At 33.7% G+C, this 18,483-nt stretch overlaps 3 protein-coding genes across 3 annotated transcripts; 1 reads left to right on the top strand and 2 right to left on the bottom strand.

The window, feature by feature from the left end:
* Window positions 1–801: 801 nt before the first annotated feature.
* LOC113517804 (alpha-(1,3)-fucosyltransferase C-like) lies at window positions 802–2,954 on the top strand. The gene is made up of 3 exons (XM_031911593.2): window positions 802–1,745; window positions 2,021–2,283; window positions 2,950–2,954. Exons 1-3 carry the CDS (start codon window positions 976–978, stop codon window positions 2,952–2,954), a joined length of 1,038 nt encoding a protein of 345 aa, XP_031767453.2. The 5' UTR covers window positions 802–975.
* LOC113521277 (juvenile hormone esterase-like) lies at window positions 1,768–14,942 on the bottom strand. Its single transcript, XM_031911325.2, has 10 exons — window positions 14,803–14,942; window positions 8,369–8,521; window positions 7,932–8,079; window positions 7,507–7,701; window positions 6,834–7,030; window positions 6,392–6,548; window positions 6,142–6,314; window positions 5,128–5,278; window positions 4,478–4,604; window positions 1,768–3,228 (listed from the first exon to the last, which is right to left on the bottom strand). Exons 1-10 carry the CDS (start codon window positions 14,803–14,805, stop codon window positions 3,042–3,044), a joined length of 1,491 nt encoding a protein of 496 aa, XP_031767185.2. The 5' UTR covers window positions 14,806–14,942; the 3' UTR covers window positions 1,768–3,041.
* Window positions 12,452–17,877, bottom strand: LOC113521268 (catalase). Its single transcript, XM_026906758.3, has 2 exons — window positions 17,543–17,877; window positions 12,452–16,301 (listed from the first exon to the last, which is right to left on the bottom strand). The coding sequence occupies exons 1-2, from the start codon at window positions 17,597–17,599 to the stop codon at window positions 14,835–14,837; spliced, it is 1,524 nt and encodes a 507-aa protein (XP_026762559.1). The 5' UTR covers window positions 17,600–17,877; the 3' UTR covers window positions 12,452–14,834.
* Between the last annotated feature and the right edge of the window lie 606 nt (window positions 17,878–18,483).

The raw sequence follows: 18,483 nt of genomic DNA, 5'->3' as shown, positions 1-18,483 counted from the left end.
GATTTATTAAATTCCTAGTAAATACTTCTATAGTGATTGAATTAAATCCTTTGGGACAATCGAATTTTTGTTTTTTCTGCGGTTTCGAAATCGCAGAAAACCGAGTAGGTAAGTTAATCTTTTTAGTTCTCCGCCATTTAAATCTTTGTCTTTGTGTTAGTGATGAACTACTGTCATATCAGTAGTTCGTCTTTAAACAACTATTTCCGTAGTCAAGTTTAGAGCAATTGCGGTTTATTTGTAATTATAATAGCTTTTTTTTATTTAAGAGATTCCTCTTGTCAGTGCAACTAACTAACTAACATACATTTTCTTCCTGCCAGCTCTATCCTAGGCCATATCCTTGACTCCCCCCCATATGACATGACACCAAGGGTTTCCTTTACCTGCCCCTATAGTTATTTCACGGTCTTATCCTTCCTCTTTTGCCTTCTATTTCTCCTTCTACTATATTCTTTAAAAAATCGTCATGTCGTATAAGATGGCTCAGCATTTTGCCTCTTCTGTTCTCTATTATAATATATTAATTATAATCACTACCTATTTATAATTATTTCTGGTTTCCTACTGTATATCTACTAAATGATGCAACGCAGAATAATAGATTAGATAGAAAAAGATGCCCGTAATTGAATAGTTATTCAATAAGAAATCTCAAAAATGTCGTTTACAGTTTCGAACGTAATTATTTTCAGAAGTATGTTTGTATACACAACAGCCACACGTCATTTGTGTACATTAGTCTCATGTAGATGGTTCTACAAAATGCACTCATCCTTACCATCAAGGCGTTCTCAATTCTCCAGGAAACCATACTATTTTATTATTGTGACAGTAACATTCATAACTTTTTATTGTGTACATACTAGATATAATTACCAACCAACGGTAGATACTTCCGTAATAAATAATAATATCACCCATCATTATATAAAAGAAACAAGAAAGGATGCAATCAAAAAAGTTGATCTAGAAATGAAATACATACTTCTATGGACAAACCCACAGAATTCCCCTTTCATATATTTTGGTGAAGGAAGTGCAGTGTTTGAAAACAAAACGTGTCAATGGAAAAATTGTTACGTTACTGGAAACAGGAATTATTTAGGAGACTATAGCGAATTTGATGTCATTGTTTTCAATGGACCGCAATTGTTGCCACTAGTAAATTTGTATGACCTACCAAAGAAACGTTTTGTAACTCAAAAGTACGTGTACGCCAATATAGAATCTGCCGCAATATATCCTATTTGTTCAGATAGATGGAATAATTTTTTTAATTGGACTTGGACTTATAGACTCGATTCCGATTCTGTATGGGGGTATATCTCAGTAAAGAATGCAACCGGACATGTAATAGGACCAAAAGAAGTGATGAACTGGATAAATCTGTCTGATATGGATGACATTGATGAAAATTTGAAGTTAAAGTTGAAAAGTAAGAAAAAACTGGTTGCATGGTTTGTTTCTAATTGCGATACTTTGAGTTTAAGAGAGGAATATGTAAAAGATGTGCAACAAGAATTACAGAAATATAATTTAGATGTCGACATATTTGGCAGTTGTGGAAAACACCAATGTCCTCGGGATATAATGCCCCGATGTCTTGATGTTTTAAAAAGAGATTATTATTTCTATTTTGCATTCGAAAACGCTATTAGTCAGGATTATGTAACGGAGAAAATCTTGTACGCTTTAAATTCTAACACCGTTCCAGTAGTTTATGGCGGTGCAAATTACTCAAGGTAACTAAAACCCATTAATACAAAAAGTATATAATAAAATATTTATTCATTATAAAAATTAAAAAAACGCAACATTGCTTTTAAGGGTTCCAAGTGTGAAGTATAGCCCCGAAATGGAAATTTAAAATATCTACAACCAAGTGTACTAAGCTATGTATGAGTAGGTATTATTTTGAAATTAGTAGGACACTGCTTGCGATATCAGCCATACGAAACTAATTTACATACTTTAACTAAATTAGATATTTTGTTAAGAAGATAATATTTTATTACAGATTCATGCCAGAAGGAAGTTATTTAAATGCTCGAGAAATGACACCGCTAATATTAGCCAGGAAAATGTTTGCAATTTCACGAAATATTGAGATGTATTATATGTATTTTAGATGGAAAAAGTATTATTCATATCATTTTAGGCATGAAACTCCCGATACAGACGATTACTGCAATTTCTGTGCAATGATTAATAACGAATATCTAATGAAAACTACAACAATTTACGAACATTTTAATAAATGGTGGACAGCTAATGACTCTTGTTTTTTAAAAAATGACAAATATTTGTACGATGATAAGAAATAAATTAAAATATTGCATTTAAATTAAACTAAAAATTGTTTTGTGAAACTATACTAACATGTAGGTAAGTGCATCATAATCCTAAACTGTCTAATTAAATTTATCTTTACATAAATCTAAATAAGTTTACATAAGTTGTGGGTGTGTATCACACTCGTATACTGGGGGGAAAGGGATTGTTAGTAATGGAGACTGAGAATCCCATTGCTAGCAATATACCCAACTAGGTCGACCTCCTCGCGGTTCTCCCTGGAAACTATCATGGTGAATTCCTGATGAATTCATCATGATGAGCTAATTGACCTGTTTCTTTCTCATCTATCACCCTTCACTGGTGTTCCGCCAGCGTATCCCGCCAGCGTATCCCGTTAGCGCAGGCGGGGTTACCATACTATTTTCACCCATCAAAAAAAAACACTCGTATACTACGTTCTATTGGATTTTAATTAATCAATCACCTAACTATTGTTCTGTGACCGTAAAATAAATAATCAAAAATAAACTATAAAACAGTCGCATGTCTCCTTTGTTGATTCATATAACTTAAAATGGAAAACAAACTACTTTCATACAATTGTATTTATATATTGTTCATAACATGAAAATTGTCTACTACATGATATAGGGTGAAGTACCTGCTAATAATCACGATTCATATAGATAGATAAAGTTATTTGTGTATATTCAGTGAAATACACAATATGTTACATAATAATTTTATAATTCTTCTATACTTCGGTAGGTCCGCACATTATGCCATAATGGCAATGTACCCCAAAATCTTGATCGGGACGCGAAATCTTCTTTCATTTTTGGTTTCGACGATATTTCCAAGTATTCCATTTTGGATCCACTGCTGGCTGGCTTCCACTTGTACGGTATTTGCACGGGTTTATTTGGATCTCTGTAATATGTTATTTTTTATTAAAGATTTAAAAAAGAATATTTCTAACATATGCAATCTAAAGAAAATAAAGATATATGTATATTTACGAACGTACATAAGATAGGGGCTTAACTTTCCTTTTTTATGGTAACTATTAAATACCTACATTTTAAAAAAATTAAAACCTCTTTCCGTCATCATCACCATTTCAGCCATTATCTGTCCACTGCTGACTGCTATAACGAACGCTTTTGAACAATCTGCACCCATTGACGTCCTGCAATACATTTGAGGTCGTCACTCCATCTAGTACGGGATCGTCTTACATTGCATTTGTCGGTATGGGATCCCTACTCAAGAACCTTCTTCTCCATCGGTTGTCAGTTCTTCGAGCTATGTGAACGCCCCATTGCCACTTCAGCTTGCTTATCCTTTGGGCTATGTCAGTCACTTTCGATTCTTTTGAAGATATCCTTATTTTCATATATAGCAAATATTGTAAAATTATGTCCTAAGACAAAGATTATCTTCAATACAAAGGAAAATATTTAAAGCAATACTATTATATCGTTCGTTATGTATTTGATTGAACATGGCAATTATTTAATTGGATAGATATTATTTATCATGAGTCAGGGTTTTTACAACTGTAATTAATATCTGTAACTGATTAAGGAAATTACAGAACAGTCTATGTCTATTCTATAATTTCTTTAATCAGTAAATTTTTGATAAAATGTAAATAATTTGTTTAATATTTGTACCCGGAGGAAAATTGAATTAAAAGTAAATACGTACTAGATAGATTTTTGTTTTTAATAATTGACATAAATAAATAAAATTACCGAATGTATGTAACCGAATCACTTCAGAACGGCCGCATATACTTGGCTATTTTTGTTTTTGGTGTTTTTATAATTGTTAGGGCAAGATTTGTATGAAAGAAAATGAAAAATTGAATTCTTGGGAGGAATAAAAAACTTTGTTTATCAGCAGCTGGGGCGAACAGCTAGTTTAGTAGGTACATTTAATACTACTAGTCAATTATGATCAGATGGATTTGGAAATTATATTATACACGAGGTAAATTACAGATAAAGTAAGATCTATCTAAAGATATAAATGTATAATATATCCATTATTACAGTTCATTGTCAGTAGTATTGGGTTTTCTTAGCCACATAGTATCGTATATCCGAATACATGGTACCATTTTTCTGCCTATCCTAATGGGAAACAGCCGTGAAAAATATATATGTAAACTTACCCGCTTGTGGCAAAATTAGTCCACATCGTTACAATAAGTTTGCTCATTTCAATATCGTCTGTTGATGGTTCCTTAGCAAGAAAATGTATCGGAAATAGATACATAAGGTCATCGGCGTGACATACACCTGCATAAAAATAATATTAGGTAGGTAGGTTGGCAACCGTAGTTAGGCTTTACTAATATTTTAAGAGAGACGCTGCTGCGAAAAGTTATATAATATGTATTTATAAAGTCTATTTAATTGCACATAACATTCAATTAAAAATATATAAATAAATATATGATAAAATCCTCAATATATTATGCTAGGCGAGATAGCCAGTTTTGCACTAATTGTATACTACGATTTTGTTTTGTAGACTATTATAAAAAATTGTTGGGCCATGATTTTTTATGAAATCCAGAGTAATGACCATTAATAGTCAATCAGCATAATTAGCATAATTCGACATTAAAAAGGATTTCACTTCAACGTTGTTAATGTTTGTTTTGTACAATATTAGTCCATAAGCTACCAGCATATAAGGAAATAAAAGATTTTCGAAATGAAACCTTGCATATCTCTCATTATCAATGAGTTATTTAATAAAGTTATCTGTAATTCGTACGTCCCAAATTGAGCTTGAAATTTAAAAGTATTTAATTACCTTGATCTTCATCGCCGTATCCAAATATTTGTGAAAAACTATTAACAGCTTTATATACCAAGTGATACAGAAACACTGGGGATTTGGTATAGTTAAAAGTTAATTCTATTGCCTCTACAGCAGGATATCCAAAATATGAATCAGTATACATCTGCAGACATAAATATTTATATTAGAAGTATTAAAAATAATGATGATGATGATGATGACTTCTAATCGTTAGAAGGTTTAAAACATAGTGATGAGTTCAGATCGTTTTCGGTCACGGCGACCGTTTTGACTTCTCTATTATTAATTAAATGTTCACATATTCGGCTGTTGTTAGCGTTGTTGTGTTCGGATGTGGCTTACATAGCCAACCTTTTTTTTTAAATAAAGGTTCTTGTAGGGAAAGGAATTGTTAGTAATGGGATCTAACAGCCTCATTAGTAGCAATGCGCCCTATCAGGTCGATCTCCACGCGGTTCCCCTGAAAACCATCGTGATTAATTCTCGTAGAATTCTTTACAATGGGCTAATTGACTTGCTTTCACCTTCACCTATCATCTCTCACTGGTGCCCCGCCAGAGTATACCGATAGTGCAGGCGGGATTACCATTCTATTATCACCTATTAAAAAAAAAAGAAACTAGTTGTAATTATAATGTATTGCCGCTGGTCGTTGAACTTTTAATTCATCTCTCTTTGTGTATACTACAATACAATACAAAAATAATACACTTAGTATTAAAAGTCAGCGAATAGATTATATGTAGATTTGCAAAACCTGTTAACACCATGGTGCATATAAATAAATAGCTCAATAAGGTTACCACTAAAATTGGATGAAAATCGTATACTTAAAGCCACGGAGTATTTATTAGTGTTTAAAAATTTTTATGTGTTTAACTACTTTGAATGTTGTAATCGCAATAGTTTTATATAGAAAAACATATATACGTAATTATAATTACTGAAATTGGAATGCAGTATCAATTCAAAATTAATTAAAATAGTTTTTGTATTCACACTAACTTTTATAATTCCAGATTTTATAGCTTCTGTGTCTTTTTCTAATAAATATTTTTCTTGCACTAGTTTGGTTATGAGGTTTACATTTGGTGAATTCTCATAATAAAATGTGACTGGTGCTATGGTATCAATGCCAGACATAAATTCCTCAAATCTCGTTTTATTTGTTGTTATCCCTGGAAAAATAATATAATATTATTTTCGATAATTATCAAGAAGTAGTTTTTCGACACAGACAAGGTAATAAACTCACAGCCTGCTTTCAAACAGCCTTCGTCTTTAGTTAGGCCTGTCATCCAAGGAACTGCGGATATTTTGGAAATTTTTCTAGGATTTCTAGTCAAAAATGCTCCAGGCAGATCAGGTTCTATCACTGCTTTGAAAGGAGTCATCGGTTCATAATCCCATACCTGAAAAATTGTGTTCAAAAAGTGTAGAATTCCCATGTACAGTTACAAACTTACATTAATTAGGTATATATAATGTATAATGATGTTCTATGATTTTATTTATAATAGGGAGTAAATTATTCATCAGATCGAAATATTATACAGCATACTTTACTGTTTCACGGCATAAAATTGAGAAGCGCCTACCTAAATATAAAAAAAAAATATTCAAAAGGATCATTTTTCCAAATGGCTGTTCTTAAAAATAACTACAGTTTAGTATCAAAAAACTTGATATCAACATACATAAAAGTTGAATTCTGTGTTTATGATCTGATAACTATCTTTTGTTCGAAGACACTTAATCATTTCTTTTGACGGCGCTTGAGGACAGTCTAGCATTTTTGCTAAACGGAATGCATTCCTCAACGCTTCACCAGGAGCGGCCTCTGCCCATGGCACCAATGCTGTACCAGATTCCGAAATTGCTTTATGGAACAGACCTGGAATAAAGCAACAAATATTATACAATTAGGAATTCAGGACCTTCAATGCAATATTTTAAAATTAATTACATATATTCATCACTATCAACACCATCTTAGTCTATATGTATATATATATATATATATATATCTCATGACTCACCAATTAAGTATATTTACTAGACCATTTTTAATAAATTCTTTTATTTGATGCGTGTTACGTACAAGTACGTACAATATATGACTATTTTTGAAATATTTCACTATTGATTGTTATTTAATATTAAAATTGTATGCATTTTTTACTTGAAGATTTAACCTTTCCTCTTAGAAGGTCGAATATAAGAAAAATAACCTAAAACATCATATATATGTTTTGTACCTACTTATTACATTAAACATATATTACGTTACTTATTATTACGTTAGTATTTGAAAAATTCTTCTGTATAATCATAATTGCTTGAAAATAATCATGAGAAACAAATATTTACCTGCACTGGTTTCCGATAACATATGAAAATGGGCACTAGCACCACCAGCGCTCTCGCCAAATATTGTCACGGACTGTTTATCACCTCCAAAGCTAGTGATAGTTTTTTGTATAAATCGGAGTGCTTCCTGTTGATCTTTGAGACCGTTATTACCAGGACAATGCTCATCTAGGGTTGATAAAAATCCAAGTGGACCTAAAATAGTGGGTACATGATTATTAGTCTACTTCAATCTACAGCTATAGTGTACATAGGTCTCTTAATAAGAGTAGGTACAACCGGTTTATTTTTTAATGTTCAAGTCACTTCACCTGGGAGTCACTTCCTCATTATTTGATATGGGTGGTAAGGTTTCCGAAAAAAAGCAGATATGATAGTGTTAAGGAGTTTATAATAAAAAGTACAATATCAACTGAAAATCATACCCAATCTATAATTAATAGTGACTAGGATAACATCCCTGTCTAATAAATACTCTGGTCCATACATTTGTGGACTGGAATCTCCACACATCCATCCTCCGCCGTGAATAAATACCATCACAGGTAATAGATCATTATTCTGTGGTAAATCCTGAAATATTGCAAAATGATTAATTAATTCTGCAACATCAGGTAAGATAATCTAAAATTATACTGCATAATAGTTAGTGGCATGTTTATGCGATAAAACATCTTATTTGCAAGTTACTTATTAAATCTGAAGACTGGGACAAAACTTAATATAGAAAGACCTTAGGATATTATAGAAACTGATTTATTAAAATTTATATCTTAACTGTATATTCATATGTATTAGATTAAGTAATAAATAATATTTTACAATCTTGTAATTCTTGATTATAAAAGATACAAGTACATACATTGCTAGTGTCCGGACTATAAATATTTAGATATAAGCAGTCTTCTTGCCCCACAATTTCTTGCTGGCGAATGTAAGGATTCCTTTGAATACATAATGGCGTTGGTTTGCTCGCATTTAATGTCCCACCCCATGGTTTTATAGGTACTGGTGCCTGAAAGATAATACAGAAAAATTCTCCATTTATTTAAATTCACTTGTGCTCGTTAGACAGAACCAAAAGTACATGTAATTATAATATTATCCAGTTAGAAGTATAATCAGCTTTATGACAAAAGTTATAAAAAATAATCATAATTTATTTAAGTTTATGAAGAAAATATTATTTACCTATACTTATACTTTTTTTATTTTCAATAATTTTGCTGATATAAAATATTAAATTGTTATTTTCACGCACCGTAATTAATAAAACTGTGAGTTTTTAATTATTTATTATAAGATACAAATGTATAAAAAGTTATTAAGTACCGTTTGAAAATACATAGCGACCGTATATATTTATTTATTTAAAGATTTATCAAGCCCAATTTTTTTGATCCAATTGCCTTGTGGTCTCGGACTACTGAGGTATAGACTACCCCTTCATTATTCATGAATGTCGTAAGAGAACTTAATAGGCGAGGAATGGACAGCAATTTCTATTTAAAATATCACCTAAGATTGCAGTTGTCAACCTATCTGCCAAGCGTGGTAACTACCGTCAAAATCCCCTCTTATAAGGGGGCCTCCCTTGTTCAGGAATAGACAGGTAGCTGTTGTAATAATGATAATGAATGACTAATAACTTAAACCAATATGAATACGAATTTTTTTCTGATCTTACATTAGTATTAACCTGCCTAACATGCTTATAAGCATATAAGCTTATAACTATAGCAACTGCTAATGTAATAAAAATAAACATTTATTTATGTTAGATAAATACCCATTAGTATACATATCTATAACTTTAGATATATAGATAGATATAGACTAATTATAATCAATATTTAATTTTGCCCAATATGTGGCAAGGTTATTGTTCAAAGTCATCAAATAACACTTATTTAGATAAATAGGCGGTCAGGTGTATTCAAAGTAGTAAATTATATTTATATTATTTTTTCTGAATTTCTTGATCTGATTATAATTGGAAAAACATGTAAAACATAAAAAAAAATTAAGCTTAGTAAAAAAAAAAGGTAAAAGTGGGGTGAAATAATATTTATTATATTTTCAGGCTCTTGTTGAATCTAAAACAGTTTCAAATCACACCGGATACAAATCTATGATTTTTGTTTTTGTGATCAAAATAAAAGTACTCTAAGCAGATTACTTCAGTCGACATTTATTTGTTACTCATGAAGACTTTTCCCCCGAAACTTCTCTGGAAAAATTTTGTCTTAGTTAGCTCATTGCGGGGTGTCATGATTCCGACTCAAAATAGCTTTTGTTAGATATTGTTCTTAATCTATAATAATGACATCTATAAAATGTAGCTAGCTAGAAGTGTAGTGTCACAATAATGGTTATCAATACTATAACCATCACCATAATATTGGTTAACAATTACATAACCAGTTAGATTAATATGCGTACAATTTTTTGTGCTCTCTGTATTTTTGTAATTTTTATATTAATAGTTCTGCTGAAAAAGTACGTACTAGAGGTATCTAAAATTAAATAAAAATATTTTAATCATCTTTTTTACAGCAACAATTTATCTATTAACTATGTGTCATGTATAGTTAGTTTGAAGGTAGTTGAATAATATGATTAAAACAGTTGTTGTCTGACATTGGGATGGTTTCATTAAAACATTACATGGTGGCAGCGGTATATCATAAATACGTGTATAAATTTGATAAAAGTGTTATAAATAACGTATTTAAATAAAGATTAAACTTAACAAATATAAATTTGCATAAAAAACTAGTCGTGAGTGGATATTTTGTTATACGGCATAATGGAGCACGCGCGACCACCGCCCGAATTAAATATGGAGGGAGGCCCTGTGAGTCGTGCCGATGCATGGAGGCGTTGGCGACAACAATTCCTGCTGTTTATCAAGGCTTCGGGTGTGGATTCCGAGAATTCAGCAGTACAAGCCAGTTTACTAATAAATTTGATCGGTCCGGAGGGGTTTGACGTGTATCAAACTTTCACTTTTACTAAAGATACAGATAAAGATGACGTAAATGAAGTACTAAAAAAATTCGATAGTTATTTTGGAACTAAAGAAAATATTACATTACTTAGATATAAATTCTTCACGAGAAATCAGGAAGAAGGTGAAAGCATTCAACAGTACGTGACGGCGTTACGTCTTATTAGCAAGAAGTGTGCATTCTTATCGCTAGAAGAGGATTTGATTAAAGATCGTATAGTATGTGGGGTACGCAGTGCGACTGTCAGGGATAGGCTATTACGACACGAAGATTTGACCTTGGAAAAAGCTATGAATTTGTGCATCGCCGAGGAAACATCACAGGAGAGCGGTCGGCAGCTGAATTGTTTCACTGTCAGTGGTAGTGAGTGTGTACAAGTGAATAGTGTTGAGCAGTGCCGGGGAAGCGGCGGGCGCCGCGGGCGGCGCGCCGGCGGGCCGAGCGGCCGCGCGCCGGCGCCACGCCGCGCCGACGGTCGGTTCACGCCTGTGCACGCCGCGCCCTGCTCTGGCTGCGGTGCCAGGGTGCGCTGCCAGCAGAAGCAGTGTCCGGCTCAGAATGCCACTTGTTTTGTATGCGGTAAACGAGGACACTTCGCTCGAGTATGTAAGTCTGGTTACAATACTAATTTCAACAGTGGCAGAGTTAGGCACGTATACGAAATCGGCGAAGAAGAAGCGAATACCGAGTCAGACGAGGAAGAATCGTTTCACATATCAGTAATTACTGATAACAAAAGTGAATCAGGAAAGTGGTTTGAAATTTTGACTTGTACGAACGGGGAAGAAAATTTTAAATTGGACACAGGGGCGGACATAAATGTAATATCATACAGGAGATTCATAGAACTAGGTTATAATGAATGTGATATTAAAAATACTAATATAAAGCTAGAAGCATACAGTGGGGATAAAATACCTATTAAAGGTACATGCAGCATGAAGTGGGTGTATAAAAATACTATATATAATTTGAGATTTGCGATAGCAGACAATGATTGTCAAAGCGTGCTGGGCCGAAAATCATGTGAATTAATGAAATTAGTAAAAAGAATTTATGGAATAAATTTAACAGATTATAGTGACTTATTTCAAGGAGTAGGATGTCTGCCCGGAAAGTATCACATTGTAGTCGATAATTCCATACGCCCTGTCGTATGTGCTTCCAGAAAAATACCGTTAGGGATACGGGATAGATTATTACTAGAGTTACAAAAAATGGAAAAATTAGGTATCATTAGGAAAGTATATCATCCTACCCCGTGGGTTCATCCATTAGTTATAGTTGCTAAAAAAAATAATGGCATTCGCATATGCCTAGACCCGCGCGATCTAAACCGCGCGGTACAGCGCGCACACTTCCAGCTGCCCACAGTAACGGAGTTAGCGACACGTTTACATGGCGCCTGTTATTTTTCGGTACTTGATGCCAACTCAGGCTTTTGGGCTGTGCAACTCGATGAGGAAAGTGTAGATCTTTGTACTTTCGCAACTCCCTTTGGCCGTTATCAGTTCCTTCGGTTACCGTTTGGAATTAATTGTTCCTCAGAGGTATTCCATGCGAAAATGCGTCAACTCTTAGAAGACTTGGAAGGGGTGGATAGCTTCGTCGATGATATTATTGTTTGGGGAAAGACGAAACGAGAACATGACGATAGGCTGGTTGCACTATTAAATCGAGCACGAAATATAAATTTAAAATTTAACAAAGATAAATGCAAAGTGGGTGTAGAAGAAGTTGTATATTTAGGGCACGTATTTGATAAGAACGGTATGCGACCAGACTATAACAAAATAAAAGCCATAAAGGAGATGCCAGAACCGAATGATAAGAAAAGTTTACAGCGATTTTTGGGAGCGGTAAATTATTTGTCAAAATTTATACCGAATCATTCTGAGAGCGCGTTACCGTTAACCAATTTATTAAAAAAGGAAAATGAATGACGTTGGGAAGATACGGAACAAAAATCATTTTTTGCATTAAAAGAAAGCGTGTGTCGCGCGCCGGTGTTGGCATTGTACGACGTATCGCGGCCGCTAGTGCTGTCAGTGGACGCATCGCGCGACGCGCTCGGAGCCGTGCTGCTGCAGGCCGGCCGACCCGTCGAATACGCTTCGCGCACACTCACCGACACCCAACGGCGTTACGCGCAAATCGAAAAAGAGATGCTGGCCATAGTTTTTGCATGCGAACGATTCCACCAATATATTTATGGTAAGGTTAAAATATTGGTGGAAACGGATCATAAACCCTTAGAAAGTATTTTTAAAAAACCACTGATGTCGGTCCCAGCTCGCTTACAACGCATGTTGTTAAGAATACAAACTTATGATCTATTAGTTAATTATAAGCCAGGAAAGTATATGTATGTTCCTGATGCACTGTCTCGAGCGCCGCTTCCTGAGCTATATAGTGTGGAAGTGGAACAGAATGTACTGTACCAAGTTCAAATGGTGGTGGGCAATATACCGATATCTAATTCAAAATTGGCATTAATTAAAAAGGAAACTAAACAGGACAAGATTCTATGTGCACTGATCGAGTATATAAAAACGGGATGGCCAGACCATAAATATAACTTACCAATAGAATTACAAGTGTTTTGGGCAATAAAGGACGAGTTATATGTCGTCGATTCTGTAGTATTTAAAGATAGTATAATACTGATACCTTCGAGTTTGCGAGCTGAAATGCTGCGGCTCGTGCACGAGGGCCACCTCGGTATAGATCGGTGCAAGCGGCGAGCGAGACAGGTTATGTATTGGCCGAATATGTCACGCGACATTGAGTCTCATGGAAAGCGTTGTACCACTTGTCAGGAGAGTTTAAATGCACAAGCAAAGGAACCTATGATTCCAGTAGAGATACCCCCTTTGCCGTGGACGAAAGTAGGTACTGATATTTTTGAGTACAGAAGAAAATATTATTTGATTGTCGTAGATTATTATTCTAATTATGTTGAAGTATGTAATTTACAAAATATTACCTCATATACAGTCATACAAAATATAAAGGAAGTATTTTCTCGTCATGGTATACCTGAAATATTAATAAGTGACAACGGCACTCAATTTAGTAGTCGCGAGTTCAAATTATTTGCTAGTGACTGGAGTTTTCATCACGTGACTTCTTCACCCAACTATCCTCAGTCAAATGGAAAGAGTGAGCGTGCTGTACAAACAGTTAAGTCACTGTTGAGTAAAGCAATTAAGACAGGAGGAGATTTTCAATTAGCGTTATTGAATTACAGAAATACTCCTAGAGAAGGTTTAAGCTCTCCTGCACAGATGTTAATGAGTCGCAGATTAAGATGTAAACTTCCGGCCAGCGTACAAATATTAAAACCAAAACTTGTAAATGAAACAGAATATCATACCTTGGTCTATAAGCAAAAGTCCAATAAGGGATACTATGATCGGCATTGTAAAACGCTATGCAAGTTAGAAAAAGGTGACCAAGTAATATGTAATGATGGTAAAAATCGTACTAGGGCCACTGTAGTAAGCACGGCTGATACGCCTCGTTCTTATATTATAGAAAATAAAATAGGAACCAAATATCGACGTAATCGTCGTCATTTAATCAAATGTGAACCACCGGAAGTAAAGTTTGAAATAAACAAAGCTGAACCAGCCGTGGTTACTAAGGTTTTAAACCAAAAAACATCGGAAACAAGGTCGGACGTATGTATCGGTGGCACGATGGATGCACCGTACCGCACTGCTGAGACACCGCCGGGTTCGAACCCGCAACCAAATAGCAGTAGTGGTAGTATGTTTCTTAAACCACCGCTTACGCGCAAACGTGCCAAAACACTCAAATAAATTAGATAGAATGCATTCTCAGTGAACACACTCATATCTGTTTTTGTATAAAACATACTACATCTACTATATTTCATTATATTGATTTCTTTAGCAATAATAATTTTAAAATTTTAGAATTTTAAAATGTCCAATGTGTTACTTGCTACAAAAGCGCCCTTTTTTGCAAAAGAGTTTGTATTATTATTATGACAACATTTATATAATATATATATATATATATATATATAAAAAGATACAGTATACAAGTAGATATTTGTTCATGACATACAGAATTATAAATTCATATCATGCAGTAACCCATAATCAGTATACAAAAATAAATTACAATTATTATATCAGTCTGAATAAAAAATGTAAAATGCAATTAGTAGTTAACTAAACCAATATACATTTCATTATCATTAAAAACCTCGGTCCCTAAAAATATATGCAATTAAAAAAAATAAACTTAAAGCTACCATAAATAACACCCGTCCATTTCATGTGCTTCTTACAAGTTGGCGTGATATTTCTTGTAGGTGGACAAACCAGCTGCAATTCTGCTGCCTAAGTCAGGATGTACTTGTGTGAACACCTTAATAGCTCTTTCCTGGAGGAAGCCAGCGGCATCCTTAAGGCTGCCAACAAGGTTGTTAACAACACGCTGCTTAGCTGCATCATCAAAAACGTCCCGATAAAGAATTGTAGCCTGTGAGAAGTTGTCTTCAGTCTGACCACTGTCATATCTGTCCACATCTCCACTAACATTGTATCGTGGTTGCAAACGTTGAGCACGGGGGCATTCTTGTGGGCCAGAGAATGAATTTGGAAAATAGTTTGGACAACCTTCTTGATTCTGAATTGATTGTGGTCCATCACGCTGATAATTCGCAACTCTGACTTTGTATGGGCAATTAACGGGAATTTGTAAGTAATTTGCACCAAGGCGGTGGCGGTGAGTGTCCACATAAGAGAACAAACGTCCTTGCAACATTTTGTCTGGTGAGGGTTCAATACCTGGGATTAGGTGAGCGGGGCTGAATGCTATTTGCTCAACCTCTGCAAAATAGTTTTTAGGATTGCGATCCAAGACAATTTTTCCAACTGGAATTAGAGGATACTCAGAATGAGGCCAAATTTTGGTCAAGTCAAATGGATTAAATTTGCATTTTTCTGCTTGTGCCAAAGTCATGATTTGAATATAAAAGGTCCATGATGGATAGTCACCTCTACCAATAGCATTATACAGATCCCTAATAGAATAATCTGGGTCTGATGAAGCCAGTTCAGCTGCCTTTTCGACAGGCAAGTTTTTGATACCTTGGTTAGTTTTGTAGTGGAATTTCACCCAGTGAGCTACACCTTGTGCATTTACAAATTTAAATGTGTGAGACCCATAACCATTCATATACCTATACCCATCAGGTATACCTCTGTCACCAAATAAATACAGAACTTGATGAACTGATTCAGGTCTTAGAGTTAAAAAGTCCCAAAACATATCAGCATCTTTTAAGTGGGTAGCTGGGTTTCTTTTTTGTGTATGAATAAAGCTTGGGAACAATATAGGATCGCGAATAAAGAATATGGGGGTGTTATTTCCAACAAGATCCCAATTGCCATCTTCAGTGTAGAATTTCACAGCAAATCCTCTAGGATCTCGGACAGTATCAGAAGACCCACTTTCTCCACCAACAGTTGAGAATCGGACTGCAAGAGGAGTTCTTTTTCCAATAGATTCAAAGACTTTAGCTGCAGTATATTTGGTGATGTCATGGGTCACTTCAAAGTATCCAAAAGCACCTGCACCCTTGGCATGTACAACACGTTCTGGAATACGCTCCCTATCAAAGGCAGAGAGCTCATCAATAAAATTGACATCCTGGAGTAGTAGTGGTCCATTCCTTCCAACAGTCTGTGATGCAGTCTTAATTCCAACTGGTGTTCCATTTTTTGTAGTGATGAAACCAGGAGCATCCTGAAAAAGAAATAATAAATATTATTAATACACATAATTTGATTTTATATTACTATATAATATTGTAAATGTGAAAGTTGTATTAGTTGTTGTTACCTACATTTGACATCTGAATTAATTTTGCCTTTTTTATTTTACATTTGGGTGTTTTGTTATTCAATCACAGAGTTGAACTAATTAAAATTAATATGCACTTATATCCTGGATTCATATAATCCTAGATTAATATATAGGCTATTTTAATACAGACTCACATGGGAAAGGCAATGAGAATCAGTTATAATTATTTATTTTGATGTTTTTAAGAGGTCATGTTTTTAGATAATGTAATAAATGTAAATTGTTCTGGTCTGAGCTAAATCTAAATGATGTGTATGCTTATACTTATTAATTATAAATATTAAATCTTAATAATCTCAATAAGTAAGTAACATCTTGAAAAAATATTTAAAACTTGTTGACTAAAAGAATATTTACTTTATAGATTACTAAAATAGTAAGTACACTAATTTTACAATATAGAATATAGATATTACAAGTGAGATTAATTGATAATTATTATAAAAAAAAACATTCGCTTTGCATAAATATCTGCACATAGGACATACTAGCATAAAATTAAGGTTATAAATTGGCTTAGGTTTTTACTAAATAATTAGTGTAATATTTAAGATAATTGAATGTAAATAGACACTTTAAATTTAATTAAAGACAAAAACATTCGCATTATGTAGATATGGACAAACAGAATGTAAATCCAAAGTATGTATAATTTATTAGACCAATGTCCTATTTGTAGGTACCTATTTTTAAAAGATTGTACAGTTTTAAAATCCTCTAGTCATCTATGTTTTTTTACAAAAATGTAAATAATTATTAAGAAGATACTTTTTACAATAAGTACCAGAATAAATTAAGGCGTAAAATATTCTCGCATTGTAACATGAACCGAAATGACAAGTTCAATTTTGTTTGGGCAAAGGTCATTTGTTATAGAACTTATTTCGTACTTAATAGACAGAAACGATGTTTGGAAAAATTAGTATATTCTCTTCGTTTACTGAAATATGCAGTAATACTCCTAGTTATTTACGAGAATTTTTATATGTACTATAAAAAAATTGTCCGATTTCTTTTAAATAGATTAACTGCTAAAAAAGAACAATCTAATTCAAATACCAATCTTAAAGCAATGCGTTAACTAAGTTTAAAATACATAGAAGTTTGTAACAATAACTTACCTGTCGAGATTTCCTGTAATTTACTAGTTGATCCGCTGCAGGATCCCTTGAAGCCATTTTGAAAAATTTGTACACAACAAAACGGAGCGACGCACTATACACGTACCGAAGGCGCAAATACCAGTGAGTAGTTTGCGCTACCCTATTTATAGAGTAGACAGCGATAAGAAACTATCACACTAAACAAGTTAATGGGCGCCTCAATATAAATGTTACGCGCTTATTCAATAGATAACAGTTTGATAAATAAATGTGTATTCCAAATATCGTTCAAAAGTTCCACTAGGAAATTAGAAACAAGAAATAAATATTTAGTTACTAAATCTGGATTGACATCTAGAATTGGCAATAACAAATAAGTATTTAGTTTTAAATACAAATTCTACAAAAATAAGTAAATCCGTAAACAAGATTTTTGACCTTTGTTTGATTGATTTCACTCAAAACTTTCTGTTGACTGACGTTTTTTTCTGTCAGTCAATATTCAAACATTTAAAGATGCTAGAAATGCTTTAAACTTTTTTTATACAAAGTTGAATTTCCGATTATGGGTAAAATTATTGATTCGACATGGGTACATAATGATGCAATTTTTATGTTAGATATTTAGATCGATCCCGCTGTCTTCATTTTTAAATCGATTTTTGGATCGTAAATATTTGCCTTTCGCGCATTTAGAACACTCCCTACGGAGAGCTTAGACTTGCTGTCAGAAATCACCTTCTTAGACGGCGCAGCCGTTTTAGAGTTGCGCAGTTCTGTCACCTCTTTACGGAGCTTGCGCAGCTTCATTTTCAATTTAAGGTTACGCGCCATTACTATTACTACCTATCCTTGTAATTCCCACGATTTGCTCCTTGATGGACGTTCTTTTCAGGTTCTTACAAGAACGGATAATTCTTGCGAACGCCTTAGTGTATTCATGCTCCTGTGTGTGTGCT

Source organism: Galleria mellonella, unplaced genomic scaffold (assembly GCF_026898425.1).
Source record: "Galleria mellonella isolate WM207_F2 unplaced genomic scaffold, CSIRO_AGI_GalMel_v1 utg33, whole genome shotgun sequence".
Classification (NCBI taxonomy): domain Eukaryota; kingdom Metazoa; phylum Arthropoda; class Insecta; order Lepidoptera; family Pyralidae; genus Galleria; species Galleria mellonella.
This window is presented reverse-complemented; position numbering and strand designations above follow the sequence as displayed.